Below are 21,487 nucleotides of genomic sequence, written 5' to 3'. Positions count from 1 at the left end.
AATATTTGATAAAATTTTCTTCCGTTTCTGTAATTTGTGATCATTTTAAAACATCTTTTGTAAAGAACAAAACTTTTTCCAATGGATCCAGCTGATGACAATGAAGAGCTTAAGTTTTTCCGCGAGAAATGGAAAGAAGAATTAGGAAGGGATGCTTCGTATGGGGCAGAAACAAATTTTCAAGGTGACGGGGGAAACGTCTCCTTCATGAAAGATCAGAACTTCCCGGGAGTAGTTCATTGTTTTGGAGAGGAAATGCGTCAGTTAGGAAATCGATTTGATCCTGTGGAATGTTTGAGGTCAAGTGATAAATCTTCACCGATGCCGGAAGACAAATCCACTAGGCCAGTTGCCAAGGAGGACAATGAAATAGTGCTTTTGAATTTACCTGAACCTGTGACTAGAAATGACAGTGACTGCAAAACTATACAACGAAGAGTTCAGTCAAAAATCCCGATTTGTTCTAAACACAGCAAAAAGAGTCTTTTAGATCAGCTGATCGAAGACATAGATGAAATTACAAGTATTCCTTTCTTTGACTTGAGTCTACCCAAAGAAGTGGGGATACAAATTTTTAATCACCTTGGATTAAAAGATTTGTGTGTTTGTTCACAAGTGAGCAAGTCCTGGAAAATGTTGGCAGAAGATGAACTTATATGGTATCGTGTGGGATGTAAGTTAGGGTATGTACCAGACAGAGATTGCACCGCAATAGACAGAACAAATTGGAAAGCCTTAGTTCGTGACAGCTTTCTAGATGAAAGGGAATTGAGAAGGAATTGGAAGGAAAGGATGTGCAGATTATCCAGTTTGGAATTTGAAAGAGGTGAAACAACTGTCAATATTGGAAGGGGGAGGGCAGGGGGGGGGGGGACACAGGAGGGTCTGTACTTCCCACTTCCTGTACCTTTTATTTCTGGTTCCTGCCCCTTTCTTAGTGGTTCCTGTAAGCACTAAACCATTCAGTTCAGAGTCTTGAAACAATGTTCCATTTAATGCTTACATTAATTGATTTTCCACAGAGGTAATCCGAACGCATTTAGACAATTGAGACAATTATGATGATCAATATGGTTTGACTGAAAAGCAATAGATTACAATAGTTCTAAGAAACTAATTAACAAATTATTTGAAAAAACACTGAAGGGACAAAACTTACAAATATTCCTTTGATCCGGTGGAGCGAAGACAAATCAGAACAAAATGTGAATTAGACAGTACATAGTAATAGAACAATCCAAACACGGTGATTGTGTAATAACAGATGAAAAATGATAGCAATCACATGATAAGCTAAGGTAAGCAATGTCACGTGTGTAGACTGCGAGGTTGATAGAGCCACACACGCGTGTGAACAACGTGTAAATAATAAGAAAACAAAACGAGATGTTTAAATTTAACAGTTCCCACCTTTTCTGCAGTGGTTCCCACCTCTCTTCTCTTGCCTCCATATCCCTCCCATCCGCTATACTCCTGGGTGCCCACGCCCCCTTGTCCCTCATCACAACTTTGGATAATTTTTAAGTTGCATGTGCTGGTTATTAAGTTTCCAAGTATTTTCTTACATCAGAAGTTAAGCTAGTTAGTGAAATCCTTTTGCAATATTGGGTTGGGTTGTGCACACAATTGAACTTAAATCCCAAAAATGCAGGAGCCTTATGCCTTTATTTGTCAAACTAAAACTGTCAAATTGTTTGACTTGCATCAGTGGATGTATGTTAATGACCATAATTATCGTAAAATTCTGATAATAAGCTCTGGGCTTAGTTTTGTTCGAAAGGCTTTCTCAGTTTTTTTTTTTTTGGGGGGGGGGGAGGGGGACATATATCCAGTATACTAGCCTAATGGTTAGTGTACTGGATGAAGCCCTCACCAATATCACTGCAATGTGGGCTTATAGGCAAGACACTTTACTCTCATGGTACCTCTCTCCACCCAGGTGTATAAATGGGTACCGGCACATTTTATACTAGCTCTGCAATGGACTAGCATTCCATCCAGGAGGGAGTGCAAAAGTTTATACATCAAGAAACCAAGATAAGTTCTGCCTATAGGTTACTTTGGCCAGATACAGATGTATGATGCATGATGCTTGTCACATACGACCCTAATAAATGGCCCAGCTAACCAAGAGTCCCTCCATAGCTCAGTGGTTAGAGCACCCAACTGATATATGGGAGGTCATGGGTTTGATTCCTGTTTGAGACTCAGATTTTTTCTTTATCTCATGCTCAGTAGACAAATGGACATATTTTCATCTTTAACATACCTTAATTTATATTTTTTTCACAGGAGGAAGCTTATGTGCAGTATCAGTTCATGGAAATGTGATTTGTTCAGGATACTCAAGTGGTGCAGTTGTTATTTGGGAAGGAGATGGAGCAAGTGGCACAAGCTACAGAGAGCTGATTACCACAACTGATTCTCAAGGACAAAGGCCTCAAGTTGCATCAACTGCAATTTACAACACCTTGTGTGCTGCTGGGTTTGACAATGGTACCTTGAATTTTGGTTTAAATAATATTTATTTCACCACCAGTTGGGTCATAGACTTTAGCAGGGAAATGAGCATCCGGGGGGAATGTTTAAAATTTTAAGCCTCTAGGCAACCTTCTCAAGTTCTGTCTGGCAAAATGCTTAATAATGAACTGATTTCTTCATTACCATAGGCACCTAATGTGTGCAAAGTGCTGCAGTTACATTTCTGTTTGCACGCATTGCATGCCTGTAATGCTAGTTAATCAATGACATATGGTTGCAGGTGATGTTTACGCTTGGCACACAAGCTTAAGTTTGTCGCCACTGTGCCACTGTCGTTGTGAAGGATCTGTAAAAAGTGTTTCATTAGCAACAAGTGGCCCACCAGCATTTGCAGCGATTTCTGACCGCGAACTCAAGGTACAAATGAGTGACTCCAATGGCCAGTGGACATGTCTTGAATCCAGGAATTACGAAGACAAGGTAAGCAAGTAATCTGTTTGTGCCAAATTACTTCTCAAGATTGAAGTTTTGCCACTCGATCCTCTTGCACCCAGACCCCAAAGTGTTTAAGAATTTACCTTACCATGGGAAGTCCGGACATCTGACAATTTTGTTACTCCGTACTTAAAAAACCTTGATAATGTTTTCATTCTTTAGTTATTTTTGTTATTTATTATAAGTGTGGGAGGCATCAAGAGGTAATGTCAAGTGCATTGGAATTGGATTGAGAAGAGAAATTCTTGGGGTTATGTGGCTCTCTTACAACAGCAACTTCCATTGGAGAGTGGCCTGCAACCCCTCCCTTGATTGTGGAGAACAGGATACCCAACTATACCTCTGTTTTGTGTTCGTGCAAAATGCTGAGATTAACCTCTAGTAAACTAGCATCCCGGTCAAGGAAGAAAGCAATACTCTTTTAAAATCACAGTTGTGCTTAATAAAGAAACCAGAGATATGCACCATCAGCAATAACTCATCTGGTTCCTCTAATCTCAAGTATGGAAACGGGCATAATCTAAAACCCGGGCCAAACGAGGGTGAGAGTTGATGAGAGTTCAAACTCTTGCTCTCGTTTGGCATGGAACTCTCATGCACTCTCATTGCCTCTCATGCGCTCTCATCGACTTTGCTCAAATTTTTCACGAGAGTTAATGAGAATTTGACGGACTCTTGTTCTCGTTTGGCCCAAGTTAATGATAGTCGATGAGAGTTGACAAAAACTCTCATGAGAGTCAACTCTCATCAACTCTCATCCTCCTTTGGCCCGGGCTTAAAAGGCTCTGAGAAAACTGTTATTGATCTTCAGATTGGCCATGCCATGTTTATTCCAAGAAGCAGTTCATATTCATCAACTGAACATGTTGCTATAGCAACCCAAGATACTGTGTCCATCATAGCACCTGGCAAAGGCTCTCTATTGACATTGGATCACGTGATTGGTGGAAAACTAAGCTGCATGGACTGTACCGCTGACCGCCTTGCTCTTGGAGTGGGCTCATATGGATATGGAACACTTGGAAACAAAGTAATATACTGTAAAATGCCACTTGTAAGCTCCCCCATACTTAGAAACCTTCCTGATTATCAGTGCTTTAAATGAGATTTTAAGTAGGTGATGGCCTTAGTCTGGCACCCATCAGAGAGCAATTTATCAGAAGCTGTAAACACCTCGCCTTTATAGGGATCTGCATGAATTTTAGCCGCCAATTCAGCTCAAAATACCTGCTGCAGCTCTGGCGGGTGCCAGGTCTTATTGAAAGCACTGCGATTATAAGCCAATCTTTCTGCTATAAGCCCTCTCTGTCCCCCATTTAACTTTTCCATATTGACTTACCAACCTCCTCACAGAATATTGTACTTGAAATGGCCCTGAAATAGACAAAGAATAAGTTTTGCAAGTAAAGTGCAGGTCAAAACGTTTGATTAGAGTAGATTTGTACAATATACAGGTTTTCCTCATCAGTGAGAGTCTTTAAGTCATTTCTTGTCAGCCTTGCCTTCAAGAAATTTTTTTATGCCACTTATATGCCCCACTGGACATAAGCTCCCCCAGTTATAAGCCCAATGTGCAGCGGAATAAGGCGGAATAACGCAACTTTTCGTCAATTTTGTAGTTGTTTGTCAATAACGAAACAAACAGAACCAACTGATGTGACCACATATAGTTATTTTCTATTTAGTGTCCAAATATGTACCCAGATAACGCATTGAACTAAATGTAAATGCTCATCCGAGAAGGTTCTGTTGTTTTTTTAATTATTATTCTATTAAATTTTTTTCCAATTCTTAGGTGCGTCTCTACTGCCTGGAAACCACAAAAATGATCTCCATATTAGGAGCCCACTATCGCCAGATCACGTGTCTTGATTTAGCCAATTGTCCTCCGCAGCGCCTCGTGACAGGCAGCTATGATTGCAGGGTGCGGGTTTTTGACCTGCGCAGTGAAAAGATCGCGCTTTCATTTCACTTGGGACACAAACGAGCGGTCACCGCCGTGCAAATGGACGACTGGAAAGTGATCAGCGGTGCAGAGGACGGGACACTAGTGGTCTGGGACCAGCGAATGTCGTCACCTTTGTGGATGACGCATGCGCGGCATCCTGTAAGACTCTGCAAATTTCAAGGTTCCCGTATGATCACGGCGAACATTCCAGTTGATAAGAACCCGCGCGAGAATCTTTGGTATGCAGACGATTTGATTCTCCATCGAAGACATCGAGGTGTTATACGCATGTTCGATTTTTCTGTGAATAATGCGACTGAAGGAATCCCGGATATTTGCTCCTCAAATTATGACGATACAACTGGTTACAACTATAATATAAAGCTTATTGTGCCCTACGACAGCATATAGTTGTAATTTTGTTTAGTATCGTGAGTGGCACGGTGGTCGTCTAATTAAAAATGCGTTGGGTATCAGATCAATGTTGAGCTTCGATCCTGGCCATGGTTATCGTGTTGTGTTCTTGAGCAAGACAACCTGATGAGATGTTCTGAGGTAACCTGCGATTGACTAGTGCCCAGTCTAGGAGGATAAGCAATACTTCAGACTTTTTTGGACCCGGGATCCCGGGTCACAAGTCATGGGATCCGGATCGGCCAATCAGATAGGATCAGAATGGAATCAGGGATCAAATGTTGCCACATTTTGGGGATCAGGAATCAAAATTTAGAGCTAAAATTTGGGATCAGCGATGAAAAAATATACCTGGTTACGACCCTGTGGTACAGATGCCAGGGCTACTTGACCACACTAAACTGAATTTACTTTTGCAAATCAGTTTCATCATGAAGCTGTTTGTCTGACAGCTACGACAGGAGTTGAAAGACCTTGTTAGGAACGCATCTTTGCCCAATGACATACTCCGCATCGCGTGTTTTCGAAATTCACATGAAGAAGACGATGAGAGGTATTGATGTTCATTCCATAAAATGTCAAGTACAACAACCTTAGCTCGACACTAAAAGACGCGTTACATTGCAAGATGGGTACCCGCTAATAGCAAAGACCAACATCTTTTTCTTGCGGACGCAGTCCGTCCGTTTGGCTATCCCAGTGTAGTTGGCAACCAGTGTCGCCATACGAATGGAGTTTTTTCATTTCCAAGACATCCCTCAGCTAATCAGCTGTGGATTTTCTGAACTACGTTTGAGATGCTCCACTTCTCTCGCACATCTTAGAGCTGGTATCAGTCCTGTGCGAGTATATTACTAAACGTTGGAGAATCCACTTGTTCAGTAGCATGGAGAGTCGAGCTCCTCCAACATCCACATTTTCTTTTGCCGCCTTGAATTCCAACAGCGTGGGACTGAATACTTTCATTTCCTGGTCTAATCACAAGACATGAGAAAGTTTGCAAATGATCAACTAAGCTCATACCTCGGCAACCGTCCCGTGCACCTGTAGTCAGGTGTTCATGGTCGAGGATGTGCAGAAGTCTGATTCCAAGATCCTCCAATACAAACACGTCGTGGACCATTTTGAAGGTACCTAGACAGTCCCAACTCTTCGTCTTTAGAACACAAGTCAAGTTAACGGGATAACTATTCGTGCGTTTATTAAAACCCTCGTTGGTAGATTGAAGGTCCCAACAGGTGTGCAATGGGAATTCTTGGACAGTTTATGTATGGACTGACGCACTGGGACCTTCTGGAGATAGACGAACTCCGTGGTCTCGAGCCACTGGCAGACGTTTGAATGGTCGCTCACTCAAATACGGCCACCCACCCATTAAGGCTGTCAAAGGGCATGTCCATTAAGTGCCAAGCATCCTCATGGATGCAAGTTACCTACACAGTTTTTGCACCAGCATTTCTGGTGCGTGTACACCGAGTCGAAGCATTTCCTAGATTATGTAAGGTATTGGAGTGCCAGTCAGTTCTCACACGACATTTTACAGAAGAGAAAGGGGTGTGTGAGGGAAAAATAAAGATCACATTTTATTTTAAAATGAATGTAAACATGAGGTCATACAAAAAATTGCTATGTCTAGAGAGGTAGCCACATCAGTTCTAGCTCGTTTTCATGCGGGTCCTCTATCCAGGTCGAATTGGAATTTGGTTTTTGTGGAGGGAGGAAAACCGGAGAACTCGGAGAAAACCCTCGGAGAAAGGACGAGAACCAACAACAAACTCAACCCATGCACGTATGGCACCGGGCCAGAATCGAACCCGGGCCACATTGGTGGGAGACAAGCGCTCTCACCACTGCGCCATCCCTGCTCCCCATACACTTTCTTGACCGGCTGGAGAAGGTGCTTGGCCTAAATAAACAGGGCAGTTCTAAGCCACTTGTTTTATCATCAGACTTCTCTAGTCCCAGAACAGTCAAGAAGCTTCACATCTGAAGTGGCATGCGTGTTTGTAACGAAAACACAGATAGAGGAGGCGTTTCCAGGCCGAAAATGCGACGTTGCTTTTCGCCATCCAGACGGTTCGATAGCGATTTCGTATCCCATGACGGTGATGTCTCCATCCGATGCTAGACGGGCCTTTCATCCTATGTTTCCACTTGAGCTGTCACGCCGGGCCTGTAAAGCTCAAGGAGAGATAGTTCCTGTTGGCTTTAGTTGAAACTTTTTTTTCCCGTAGTGTGCTGTTCAAAGTCGTCATCGTTTTAAGTAGTAGATAAAATATGAGCGGGAGATCTGTATGGGCGTTTACAATGGCTCGCCTATAGGCGAGCCATTGTAAACGGCCATACAGATCGGACGCGAATATTTTATTCTACTTGTGAAATGAAAACAATAAATTGAATGTAAAGTATTGTTATGCGAATCAGTAGAGATCTGTATCAAAAGTTAATGAATACTTATTAGCTGAGCAGGAGTTTGTATCAAAAGTTAATTCTTTTGTCTGATTTGTATTGGGGTTTACAGTTGTGTACATGTGATCTGAATAATGTGCTGGGATTGGTTTGCACCCTCATGAATTATTAATGATTTTACAAGCTTTAATTGTTTTAACGCTAATATCCATTCCTAAGGGCCTTTTTTAAATAGATTTTATAAAAGTTAAGGTGAACTTGATTTACAAACCGCCTTTAACTTAGCCTGCGAGCAAGCTCTCTATTTGGGGGCAACGTGAATATTGAACTCTTGGAGCGCCGAAGGCGCGAGTCGGCGAGCGAAGCGAGCCGCTGGGCGAGCGAAGCGATTAACTCTAATAAGTTGTTTTGTCCTTATCATCCAGATAACATTTTTATTAGACGTGGAATGCAAACAAAGGTCAATACATACAATTATTTACAAAGAGAATAAAGTACAATGTTGGTTACGCGAATATCATGAAGCTAACTGCTAACTCACGTTTTCAAAAAAGTGACACACAAGTCGCATGTGTCTGTTATGTGCCCGTTATCTATATAAACACAGGTACAGCTTATGCTCGAAGAAAAAAAGTTATCGCAGTTCATTCCCGACGTTATAGTTCAGGATTGGCTGGAGTTGAACCTATGATAACCTATATACCGCTTTATACCATGCCATAGAAAATACAGCCAATCAGAATACAGGAAAGCCGTTGTATATTCGACGGTATTCAACCCAACCTTCCCATCGTGCGCTGCGATTGTATTCTCGACGAAATTTAGTAAGCGTATTTTCTATGGCATGGTATAAAATAGTTACACAACACTTTCTCGTGGTATACTATGGAATATCCCACTTGTCACTTGTATTTTCTTGGTATACACACTCGCCTAAAGGCTCGTGTGTATACCGAGAAAATACAAGTGACTCGTGGGATATTCCATAGTATACCACTCGAAAGCGTTGCGTAACTAGTATGTAGCTGCTAAATAATCCAAACGAACACTAGGAATTACACCGAAATATATTCGATCGCCAGTACGGGAGCTTAAACTGTCCGTCCCAGCACGACGATTGTACCAGAACAACAGAAAGCAAAGGGAACATTTTCATAGCGTGGACTGGTAACATTCATTTAGTACTTGTTTGAAACGATGTATTCTTTTCCATGAAATTTCAAAAAGTTGCTTAAGTAATTTGGCAGGTTCTCACAGCGTAGCTTATACACTGTTCACAGCCCTCTGTTTTTCGTATTTTTCTTTGATCGTTGAACGCGGGGAAAGAATTGCGAAAGAACTGGGCGCCGGAGCAAAACAGGAAACTCGAGAAGGACGCGAATGGGTGAGGGTCCCACAACCCACACCTTCATGCTTTGCCCTCGCCGTTTCCTTCGCGTTTTAAGATAAGGCTGTCTACGTAGCTAGTAGCAGCTAGGATCAGTAAGGATAGATGTCACGCGTTTTAGTTATCAGGCTTCCAAAACATTACAGGTCAAACATCACTAAACTAATCAGAAGTAATTGTATGCTTAAAAATATTGGAAACCTTCGGACATAACCTGCGATCATGCGGGTTTTTTTTTTTGTTTGTTTTTTTGTGGCAGGTTTCTCCTTCACTCCGCCGCAAAAAAAAGAACACCTGATCGCAGGTTACTTCGGACAAGAAATCAAAAATCTTGCACGTCATGGGGTCTGGAACCAATTAGTAATATTCTGTAAAAGAGATCCCCTACCCCGACCCCCACATTTCTTATGGTGCGTCTAATGTTGGTGCGTCTCTCAGGGTAAGTAAGGAACTACAGTAATCTAGTAAGGAGAGAAGGTGAATTACTATTATTTCCTGTTTTCGCACCACATTTCAACAAGTAATCTAAAGTGCATTTTCTATCGTGTTTGTTGTCATCGTATCGAGTGTCATTACCTCGGGCTCAACGCCGCCACTGAACAACTCTCTCGCTCGTCAATCAGCGCAGTTTAATGGAATGTCAAGCAAATGCCAACTTGATGTTTATCACTTCTCGGCTGATGAGTTTCGGAACCGCCATGTTTGATTGTAATCGATCATCAAAATAAAATGGCACAGGTTGACCCGATTGATAAGGTTGTAATGGAGTGACATAACAAACTTGCATCCCAGGGGGGGGGGGGGGTGGTACTTGCAGTATACATGACGGGGAGGTCCGACGTATTTTTTTCGGTTGAAAATTTACACCCTCGGTATTTTTTTGGGTCAAGAGATCTGTCATATATTTTTTTAGGTCTTAAAGTCTGTTTTATTGAATAAATCAGTATAGAGGTGCTTGGTCTTGTACTTTTTGGGGTAGAAAATTTTGATGTTAGGTATTCTTTTGGGTGTAAAATTTCAGGCTCATGTATTTTTTTGAGTTCGCAATATAAAGCTCCGTCGGACCCCCCGTCATGTATACTGCAAGTACCCCCCCCCCCCCCCGGGACTTGCATGCAGGCGCGTACCTCAGTAAAAGTAATCCGGCAAAAGATTAGGGGTATAAAGTCACTTCCTGCGATGCATAAATTACTTTGATACTCTACAAACCGCAGGAATTAAACCAAACATCAAAATATAGTTCCATAACCGAAACCAAGAGGAAATGCAATAAACCGGAAAGGAGTAAGGGTTGGGGAAGATAGGGACCGGTGACGAACTACGAATTTGAAAAAATTTCACCAAAACTTTTCAGGAGGCGCCAGCTATATACGGTATAATCATAAAATGGAAATAAACTGACACGTTAAGCTCCTCACAAAAATTGTTTTAACGAATGTGATTAACAAAAGCTTTATTCGTACTCAAATTAAAAGTTTACAAAATTTAGTAGTGATAAAATTGAGTACATGCCCGAAATCCTTGTGCCAGTCATCCTTAGTGTTTACATCATTTTTTATTGGGGTCAGGTAGTAAAGACATAAACACATACAACAACACACAAACAAAGACTAAATTTAAAGGGGGGGGATTAAAAAGAGAGCGAAATTCGCTGGAGAGACAAAACCTTTATTTAAGGCTGTTGTATCCTACTCGGAAAAAAAAAAACGGAAAAATCTTCACAAATAGGAAAAATAGGAATTTTTCTTTACCTTTCCACCAGGCGATTCGATTTTTATCCATCCTACCTGGCTTCAAATATCTCGACATTGTTTTTTTGGAGAGGGGTGTTTCGGAAAATTAAATAATGACTTTTCACGGTATACTGTATTGTCAAGAGGCAAGGATTGTAGGTTCGCACGGCGTGCAAAACGTCAGCTGTGGTCGCAATCTACACATCTGCACCAAACTCAGTACAGGTTTTCACAGCGAATAAGTCTGGCACATGGCTTGCAGAAAATTCACAAAAAAACTTCATAGCCAGCTTTGTAGTAGACTTCGGGCGTTTTACTCATTTCGCGAATTATTTATACCCAACGGCAGATATAATATTATAATTCTCGATTTGCTAGACTTTCTCAAAGTCCTTGTACGCGCGGTTTAGGTATGTCGCGTACGTCGCCCTCTCGCGACTTCGTCACTCACGGTCGTCGCTTCGCGACTCCTGCGCGTCGCTTTGCGACTCGTGGCTCGCTTCGCTCGCCAATAGAGGGCGACTTGGTGCAAGTCTATCGATTTGCCAAAAACTAGACTTGTGAGGAGATTGTATCGCCCGCGCTTCTTTTACATAGCGGTTATCTCAGGAAAGGCAGGTGATGTTTATTAGCAGGTGTTTTCGCAAATTAGCATTTGAACCAAAGCTGAGACGGGGAGGTTTAACACCACATACAAACTATAACAAAAAGAACTTGTATGTTGTACAGAACTGTGTCTTCTTCGTTGAAAATGTTCTCATAAACATTGAATCTTATTTATAGATGGCAGTTTTGCTTTCAATCGACCGATATAAGATTCCAAGCTGGTGAAAGCTGCGTTCCAGATGCAAAAATCCTTTAAATGAAGCGATTATCTGGAAGCTTGTTAACAAAATTTTAGCATTTTCCCGTCTTTTTGAGAAGGAAGGGCTCCAGACGCGTTTTTATTAAAAATCTTGGTTTTGTCATCAAAATATCAGACATGAAATGAAAACGCTGTCGGTATTGTTGAATAATTCACTTTGTGAAATCAAATTGCTGCGGAAAAGGACTTTTGCCGAAAATCTGAATCCGACACTTGGTAATAAAGTGTGCCATGCGGGTTTTCACGCGACTAACAGGAGCCACTTCTGCTGATGGGAATCTGTGGTTGGCCATTTTCGCGCTTGAAGAGACCTCTAAGAGCAGATGGTGTGCCAAAGAAAAATTGCTTTGCGTTAGATTTGCCGCGAACAAGACTAAATTTTCAGGCCGCGCTGTTGTCGCGAATACGCAACGAAGCTAGAGAGAATACCCCAGCTCATTAGAATGCGCTAACTGTTGGCCATTGTTTTGAAAATCCGTATGTAAATAAACACTTGCAAATGGGAGTGTTTTGACATGTTTTAGTGACAACAACATAAGGTTTATCACGAGATAAAGTAAATCTCGGCACAAAAGCTTTTCCGTTCCGATCCGCGAGCCTTCCAGCCGCCCCGCTTGCTGATATGGATCGACTTTTTGCGTAAAAATGTCCTCACTGGTCGGAAATATCTGTAATCCAATATTCGCGCAACGCAAGCGAGATGACATTTACATGATGCCGGTGTTTCCTTTTCATCGATCGCGCGCTCCGCAGTTCAGTGCGGACGCATTCGTGGTTGAAGCCTTGCGAGACAAGTAGGCGCTTTGAGCCTTATGATAGCAGTCAAAGGGAACAATAGCGAGACAAAAGATGTTCAAATTGTGCGATTTTTCCGAGTTTACATAATCCCGGTCAAACAATAGCGTGTTGAAAGTTTGGCTCGCGCCCACAAAGGCTCTCAATGTCATTGGCTTTTGTCAGAGTGCTGTCAAATTTGAACTGTCAATTCGCTTTGACAGGCGGAGTCAAATTATATCAAAAGAGGAGCGCGTAAATGTGTTGTCTTTCAACAAGCTAATTGACGTATAGCATGGCGGCCTAAGTGCTTTCTGTGCCGCGCGCTTTCATCCTTTCACTTTGCATTCCGTGCGCCAAACTGTATGCAAATTTTGACCGCGGAATAAACTAGAGCGTCGGTTTTTAGAAAATCCACAATCCCTCCTCTTGGATTGCATTTTACCGTCCCGTTCAGCAGCTGGTCTAGTGCGAGGTACCTCCCACCGGGCACGTAGAAGAGTTACTCGCATAAATTTCACGCGCAAGGCACCGTACTTTACATAAACGTACATACAGCCACAGACAACGAGGAAACTGAACTGCCAAGCGCGTACAGTCGGCTGGATGAAGGGTCAGATTTGCAACATGGTTCAGCAATGTGCAGGATGTGAACTGCCCATCTCGGACAAATTCCTGTTGAAAGTTCTGGACCGAGTTTGGCACGTAAAATGCGTCCACTGCCATGACTGCAAATGCGCACTCACAAACAAATGTTTTTCTCGAGAAGGGAAGCTGTTTTGTAAGAATGACTTCTACAGGTACGGTGCTCACAATCGGCCGAATCACAAAACCGCTTGCTTATCTTCAATATTGTCAAGCTTTACTCAGACGAAGTTAATTCGATCACAATGAATTATACAATCTAACTCAAGTTCTTATTTTGAAATTTTCAGGCGCTACGGCACAAAATGTGCTGGTTGCTGTTTAGGGATCTCGCCGAATGACATGGTCAGGAGAGCCAAGCACTTGGTGTTTCACGTCAAATGTTTCAATTGTTCCAGTTGTAACCGGCAAATCTTGACCGGTGATGAATTGTATTATGTAGGAGAAAGCAAATTCGTTTGTAAAGAGGACTATTACCAATCACGCTTCCAATCCAAGCATTCCGGTGAGTGGAAGGGGAATTGGTTTGTTTATTAATACACAAACGGTTATTTAATCTTAATAGATCTAATTCTTGTGTGTATGTGTGTGTGTTAAATCTTACTACAGACTCCGATTCCGAAGAGAAAGATCTAAGCTACGGTTTGGACGAAGATTTAGACGTAGCGCTCGGGACGAAACGCCGCGGTCCACGGACGACCATCAAAGCTAAGCAGCTAGAAGCCCTCAAAGCAACCTTTGCAGCAACTCCGAAACCTTCCCGAAATATCCGCGAAAAATTAGCGCAAGAAACCGGCTTAAACATGAGAGTGATTCAGGTATGGTTTCAAAACCGAAGATCGAAAGAGAGACGCCTAAAGCAGCAAGGAGTTTCACAACCGAGCGCAACCCGCGCTGTGAGATCAGGCCGGCGATCACGGAGAGCAAGGGGTGAAAACCTTGGAAACGGATCCACGAACGCCGCAGAACAGTCAATCAACACATCACATATAAATTACGCAGGTAGGCTAGGAACACAGTCTGTTTACTTTTCTTCCGCATTTAAATTTCCTTCTGGAAAAACTCTCTCCGTAGCAATCTTTTTTCAGCGCGCGGTCAATCGCCTCTTGGGAACCGCACACGACTCACTCTGCGCCATGAGGGAATATATCAGTCAATTTTTAATGGATAGCACTCGAGAGTGTATTTGGAAAGCACTCAAAAGCTCTTCAACTTGATAGTCACAACAGCTCGCATGACATTTTCCCTTCTACATTAAGCTGCGGAAACTTGTGCTCAGTTGCCCTTAGAGATGGGGTAAATTTGTAAAGAACGTTTAAAGACAGTCCCAAACCTTCCCGACAACATAGCACAGCGTACACTCAGGTCTGAATTCACTGCAAAGTGGGCATCAAAAATGGAATTATTTTTTCTCTCACAACTGGCAGGTCACCAAAAGATACTAAAAATCACGAATTTGAATAATTCGAAGGCCGCGTATCAGCCTCCCATTGTTTTATAAAGGCATTATTCAACCATTTTGCCTGCCTTACATTTTTAGCACATTTATGAGAACAAACAGCTGTGGCAACAGTTTTCGTGCAGAAACAGTCGGATTTTGACAAAAAAAAGTGTTCAGCTAAAAATAGACGTCATAGCATAAGGTATGCAATATCGAAAGACATCTAATACGAGGTGGCAGGAAATGGCAAAATGGAAATACTATTTATCAGGAGTTTTGTTTAGTGATAAGGGATTTACCGGGGAGAAATTCATTCGTCCTACTTCCTCGAGATATATTGTCTAAACCAACTCGGCTAAATCAGAAAGCTTTCTTAGGCTCCCTTTTTACTGTTTTGTTTGAATAAAGAAATGGCTCTTTACATTTCAAGTCGTGATTCCGTGCAACGTAAGACAAGTTGTACACAGATTTCGTGGTACTTCAAAAACAAACTACCTCCTGTTTAAAACCTTTTCTTTAATTATTCAAAGGGTTTGGCGTTTAGCTTTTCGAAGTCAAAAACTGCTGCCAGTGATATAAACGTACCCCGCCGTTCCAATCAAACTCGACCATTGGGAGATAATTTTAATTCGTTTTTCTACCGGATTTTGGACAGGGTTTTCGTGATTTTGGAAAAAAAAAATTTACAAAAATTCTCTGCTCAGAATAAAGCAGCTTAGACGGCGAATAAATGATGATTATTTCTTTCGATTGATCCAAGTGCAGACCAAACTATTAAATTTTCAAAAAAAAAAGAAAATAAAAAAGAAAATATTGTATATCGGAGTCTTGTCTAAAAAATGAAGGTATTGCAAAGATGACTGAGCTTATCTTAGTTTAAAGAGGTAAATATTCTAATAGAGGGAGGATTTCTGAATTATGTAACTGAAACTTTTCTACAGTTAAAAACAGAAGAAAATTAAAGGAGCGTTTAATTTGTAGAGCGAGTGATTTACATGAGAAGAAGACCGCGATGTTTCTACGAGCTATGTTTCCAGAGTTAGTTATCGGTTTGGTATAGTGTTACGTTTATGGCCAATCCATAAATGTAACTAAGACCAACAAATACAGTCACGTCTCGATATAAACCTGGTCTTTTACTTTAGAAAATTTTGACTACTACGTCTGTTCTAATTTAAAAGATCTGACTACATTGACTTCTCCATTTTCTGGGCGCGCTAAGATTTGCAAATTTTCAAAATATCTTTGCAAATATTAAAGTGGCTCTTACGTGCAAGAAGGTACAATATTGCTACAGATCCGATAAAATGCCGCCTTCTTTCCGTCTAATGGCATAACATCATTCTTTGGATATGGGCTTACCTTCGGTTGACACTATCTCTTTGAAACCACAATCACTTTGTTTACAAAATATAATTCAAGAAAGCTCAGAAAGCTTACGAGGCAAACCGCGTTTAAATATAAAGATAAGGCGCTGATGAACTCATAAACTTGGATATAACACACAACACATTTATTTCTTATTTCTCACTGTTTTGTTTACTTGTTTCACACGTTTAGCTTCACAAAATACACACTTCCCGGCGACGGCCTTTGATGAGTTTTACATGAAGGGTGATCCTGGTTTGCCGAACGAAGTGAACGCCAACATGGACAATTCTCAAATGCTTCAAAACACGGGATTTAACAGCCAAGGAATTATGGCCGTAAACGACAACAGCTCGGGAATACAAATTAGCCATTGCGTTGTTGGGCAGAGCCCGAATGGCTACGAGACGGCTGTTGGTAGGCCACAGAACACAATACCATCTTCCGCCGAGGTTTGGTGAAAAACATGAAAGTGATTCCCGAATTTTTAGCCGCTAGTGAAAACTATCTAGACACAAAGAAATATAATATTTAATGCTTAGAAACAATGTCATCGGACAAATGGTCTGCCCCAAGTCAAAAGGAATAAAGGGGTTGAAATGGTATTAATCCACCCCTGAGCTGATAAGCACAAAGTGCGCGGAAAACACTCTTATTATCTTGTTTTAGCGGCACACCAAATGCTTGGCAAAGCTTATACGGCCGAGAAAACGTAGTTATCGTTTCATCAATAAACAATGCCGCTCTAGTGCTCGGCTGACCATTAGAAAGATTAAGTAAATAAAACAGCTTATTGCCTTGGGGCATGCATAAAGAAGCACGTTTTTCAAACTCAGTGACAGAGTTGTAAAGAAAAGACGAAGTATAAATGAAAATTTATGACATCCAATCAGACGAAATACGTTCTAATATAAAGCGTTTTGAGAGAAGAAAATGTAACATATAAATAATAATAGTTCGCTTGTCGAACATCTGTATGAATTTGTAAATGTTTAAAAGAATATTTTATAATTCTAGTGTGAGTAAATTTAACTGTTGTACAGACCGTATAAACCCCTAGTCGAGAAAATCTATCCTGAAAATATTATGATACAACGATAGCTAAGGTGTTAGCACAGAGAAAAATACAAATTTGGTCACTTTTTCGTGACTGTTATAGACGAGAGAAATGATCGAACGTACTGCTTGATCTAGAGAGTTGTGATTTCAATTCAGACGAAATAAAATATAACATATTCCAACAGGTGTATATGGCTCAAGTGTTTACCTAAGAGCGTCTATCTAACTGTTTTAGTAGCAGTTAATTTTGCCGAACGATTTCGTTTCGAGAAGCATCCGAGCACCATAATTATTCTTATTGCATCGCCTTGAAGTTTTAAATGCATTCGAGCAGCTGGTTTTTAGGCTCTTGCCATGTTTAGCACTTCTTTCGTTCAGCCATAAAAACTTAGCAGTCTCCAAACTCCTTTTGTTTGTGGCTTCTTGTTCGCTTATTAAGAAATGAATTGCCTTTATTTTCGTCTCTTAAAAGGTTTCGTCAAGAGCGCCTTAGGAGCCACAAGCTTGCTGAACGTAAATTTATATGGATGGAAATTCATGTATTATCCCGCACGGATGATTACAAAACACGAAATCGAAAACAAGGCTCCAAGACGGAACTTCTTTTAAAAAGACCCTAGCGGGCGGGCGGCAGAAAGCGCAAAACATGTGGAACTTGCAAAAAGACCACCCAATGTTTTGCAAAACACTGTCCGGTTCGTTCTTTTAAAAGGCAAAACTAGCTCATGTTTTATGTACGAGCCACAAGCGAGGCTTTTTAAACCAAGACACTTGAATAGGACTCAACCAGCGGGAGGTTGATTACTACATTTCCCGGCACAGTCATGTTTTAGCCTGCTTTTGTTTCTACACGACAAAATCCCGCCTCAAACAACCCAGCGCAAAAAACAACGCGCAAGCGAAGCGAATCTTTTTAAGACTTCCTTTCCACAAATTCGTTCAAAAATTGGTTTTAAAAAGTTCAAATCAGTAGAATGGTGTGGGCTTGGCTCAAGTTCATCAACAGGAAATTCAATAATTCGGTTCTAATTGATTGTAATTTTTCCAAAAGCGAGAAGACAAATTTATGTACATATTTAGCCGCCCCCAAGCGGCGCGCACTCATGATTTTCTTGCAAATGGACAGTTTTCGCGTTGTGAGAACCAATGCACTTTATTTCAATTAAATCTGGTAAAGCAGCACATGTTTTATCTCTGTCAGGTTACAGGTGAAAATCTTAGAGAAATTCTGGTGCGAACCTAAATGTCGAGATTGGCTTAAATCGGCGAGGCGTTTTTCTTTCTTTCGTTTTACATTATCGCGTGCGCGAAAATTGAGTGTGATTCAGCCTGGAGCAAGAATTGACCTTTTTTCTCGCGAACATCCGGTGTTTTTCTGTATTTGGGCACATATTAAGAGATCGGCCACATTTTAACAACAAAAAGCCACTAATGTTCAATTTGAGACATTAAGTGCACTTTCAAGCTAAGTACCAAGACCACCTTTCAAATTTAAATGACTCTTTGCCGTATGCGAAAGCGCCTTTTTCAAGCTGAACACACTCATAACATTTATTTGGCTTCCGTTGATGTTAAAACGCTTCTTTTCTAGAGACAGACAATTACATCTCGGGTAAACAGCCTTTCTTTCTTTAATTGCTAAAGAGCAGGGTAAATATTCCAAAGTTCTTTAGGCGAGGCGGTCTGTTTGGTGGTCTTGGATAACTTTAAGTGGTTTCTAATCAAAGGCTCTCAAGGGACGTTATTAGCACTAGCATTAATGGTTAAAAGCCTTAAAAGAAGTCACTCTTAACTTAAATATATTCAGTGCGATGAAATTTCAGTCGCGCCCCATCGTTTTGGAATCATTTTATGCCCAGAATGGAAATTCAGCGAAAAATATAAAACTGCAGTCTCCTTCGACTTTGTAGTGTGGTCTCGAGAGTTTTCGCGAATGGTCGAATTAAGCCCCAAGGCGAGCATCAGTGATACCGGCTAAACCAGCAAGCTAAAATGAACACTGAAATTCTATAAACAGACTCCTGTTTCGAAGAGATTTACATTTTGTTTATCAATGTGACCTTGAAAAGAAACGAGAACAGATAGGATTAATTGAATTGCACACGAAACTCAGGTCTGTTTTAAGAATTTTCCACGGCATATAATTTTACGAGTCATCTTTCACGATTGTATTGAAATCAACCCCTGCCCGTTTATGTCGCCCAGTCCGCGTATTGCCCGGCCCGGTATATTATTAGCTCGAATCTTAACTTGAAATTTATAATAGCAAACTCAAGAGGCGACACCACTTCACTTTTAAATGGCAAACCGTTGTTGTATTCATTGTCTGAAGGGCCTAACTTCAGTGAACGCGTTGTTAACCATATAATCAGCAAAACTACACGCTTGAAAGGCGGAATATTTCAAATCTATGATTTTCATCCGCGGTATTACTGATACGTTGAACTTTACAGACTGTGTTGCACCTCTTTTCAGTTACAGGTGTCGAGCTGAGTGAAAATTTTAACAAAAAGGATCAAGAAGTAGTTAATTAAAGCTTTCAACCATTTTTAACAAGCCCATGGTCAACAATAACATGTTAAGTAGGCTTGACCCTGAACTGAAGCTAAACGGCGAGTGAAAGAATTAGAAGTGGAACTTCGCACTTGAGTGAGAAATAATCATCGACAATTTTTCTGTGCCTAAATATACACAGCCATACTGTTCGGCTTAGTGAAGGATCCATAAAAAGCTTTTTAGTCCAAAAAACATTTATGGGAGACGATAAATACAACTAAAGAAAACAAAAGAGCCTAAAAGAAAGGAATAATTGTTGATATTGTTAAATCAACTGACTAAGGCTGAACAAAGGCTATCGCCAATGGCAACAAAATACAACTACAAACACGCGTTCTGTTCATATTTTTGTGGATGTTGTCGTTTCCAGGCATAAAAACGTCACAAAAAAACTTGTCTTTAGTTACTTTAGTTATTAGGCGTTCAAATGGACTCGTCTTTATTCAGTTACGCGTCTTCAACCGTTCCCAAAACTGGTACCTGAATTACAAAATTCGGAACGAATACAGCAGCAAAACATGTATGCTAATATAACGGCAAACTCCACTTTTTTGAGCCGAAAAAGAAAACAACGCCTGTCAATTTTTCACCTCTCATGAGTTGCTAAGTAGCGTTACATGCTGAATATTGTTCAAGTCTGGGCTTTCGAGATCGAGATAATAATAGGTATCGTAAGCAACCAAACAATAGATCAGACAACAAGACCGCCTAAGAAAAAATTCGTTGTATTTTCTCTCTCAAGCGGTTTGCTATTGATCCTAGAAGCTTTCAATAGTGGTTATGAATTCTGCTGCTTAGTAACCTTTTAGACTCTTGCATTGCACCATTAGGAAGCGGAGAAGGCTCTAAAAAAATTACAATATAAATTCTCCTTGCTAGTTATTATTCATTTTTTAAGCGTGAGCTCTGAGAATTTAGCGGTACAGACAATATCTCCTAGTTACAGTGCGACACGCCTAACCGTGGCCACCCAACAAATTTTTTTTACAAGTGTGCTCGCGTAATATTATTTGTTTGAAGAACACGCCTCCTTGCAAAGTTGAATACGATCAAATAGATACTTGTTACATCGTATTCATCAACAAAACGCAGTGAAAACGTAAAATATTACAAGATGACACTTGTAAAAAAGTTTGTTGGGTGGCCACGGTAAGGCGCATTGCCCTGTAAATGTTTTCTATATTCTCACCGCCACCTATCAGCTGAAAATTTTATTAATATTGTAATGAGAAATTTGATGTCGACTTTACTTGCGAAATTCAGGCTAAAAAATTTTTCAGTTTTTTTCCTTTACATTTGACCATGACATAAGACCAATAAATATCACTTCATGTTTGACATTGGCTTCAATCTTTCTTACAATAAATGTCAGGCGCGCGCCTGTTCGGCTCCTGACAAGTGCAACTTAATTTTTTTTGTCAAAAACGCTTCGAATACGTGACCTGTTAACTAAAATCATGATGTCAGCCGCCGGCTGATAAAACACGTTTCCATTTATTACACAGTACTAAAAGGTTTGACACATTCCCGTTACACGTTTTTTCCTTTCCGTCCGTATTGAATGACAAATATTTACTTTTTTTAGCCGAAATGAATAAGCTCGAAATGGTGATTTTTTTAACAACAAAAAAAAACTTGGATAGCGATACGTGTTACTCTCTTTTCCTTTTAATCGACATCAAATGCGCATGCGCAAAACAAGAGCCATTCTAAAATTGGGAATAACTGATGCCAATTGAAATCATCCGTCACTACAGGAAATATAATTTACAATTTCTAAATCACAGTAAAGTAACTTTCGCTGTAACGCAAACTAAAGAACTGTGAGATCAAGAAACGCATCCCACAACTGAACCACGGACGAGTTCTGATCTTATAAATAGAGTAGTTAAGCAAACGGTTAATCGGGTTG

At 40.7% G+C, this 21,487-nt stretch overlaps 2 protein-coding genes across 2 annotated transcripts; both read left to right on the top strand.

The window, feature by feature from the left end:
• Positions 1-7: 7 nt before the first annotated feature.
• Positions 8-8,782, top strand: LOC144646821 (F-box/WD repeat-containing protein 8-like). The gene is made up of 5 exons (XM_078506511.1): positions 8-826; positions 2,293-2,496; positions 2,762-2,961; positions 3,788-4,006; positions 4,772-8,782. Exons 1-5 carry the CDS (start codon positions 82-84, stop codon positions 5,333-5,335), a joined length of 1,932 nt encoding a protein of 643 aa, XP_078362637.1. The 5' UTR covers positions 8-81; the 3' UTR covers positions 5,336-8,782.
• Positions 8,783-12,197: 3,415 nt separating this feature from the next.
• On the top strand, positions 12,198-17,207 carry LOC144646816 (LIM/homeobox protein Lhx1-like). The gene is made up of 4 exons (XM_078506505.1): positions 12,198-13,306; positions 13,442-13,656; positions 13,761-14,153; positions 16,153-17,207. Exons 1-4 carry the CDS (start codon positions 13,113-13,115, stop codon positions 16,419-16,421), a joined length of 1,071 nt encoding a protein of 356 aa, XP_078362631.1. The 5' UTR covers positions 12,198-13,112; the 3' UTR covers positions 16,422-17,207.
• The last annotated feature ends 4,280 nt before the right edge of the window (positions 17,208-21,487 follow it).

This window comes from Oculina patagonica, chromosome 3 (assembly GCF_052425735.1).
Source record: "Oculina patagonica isolate OP01 chromosome 3, crgOcupat, whole genome shotgun sequence".
Classification (NCBI taxonomy): domain Eukaryota; kingdom Metazoa; phylum Cnidaria; class Anthozoa; order Scleractinia; family Oculinidae; genus Oculina; species Oculina patagonica.
This window is presented reverse-complemented; position numbering and strand designations above follow the sequence as displayed.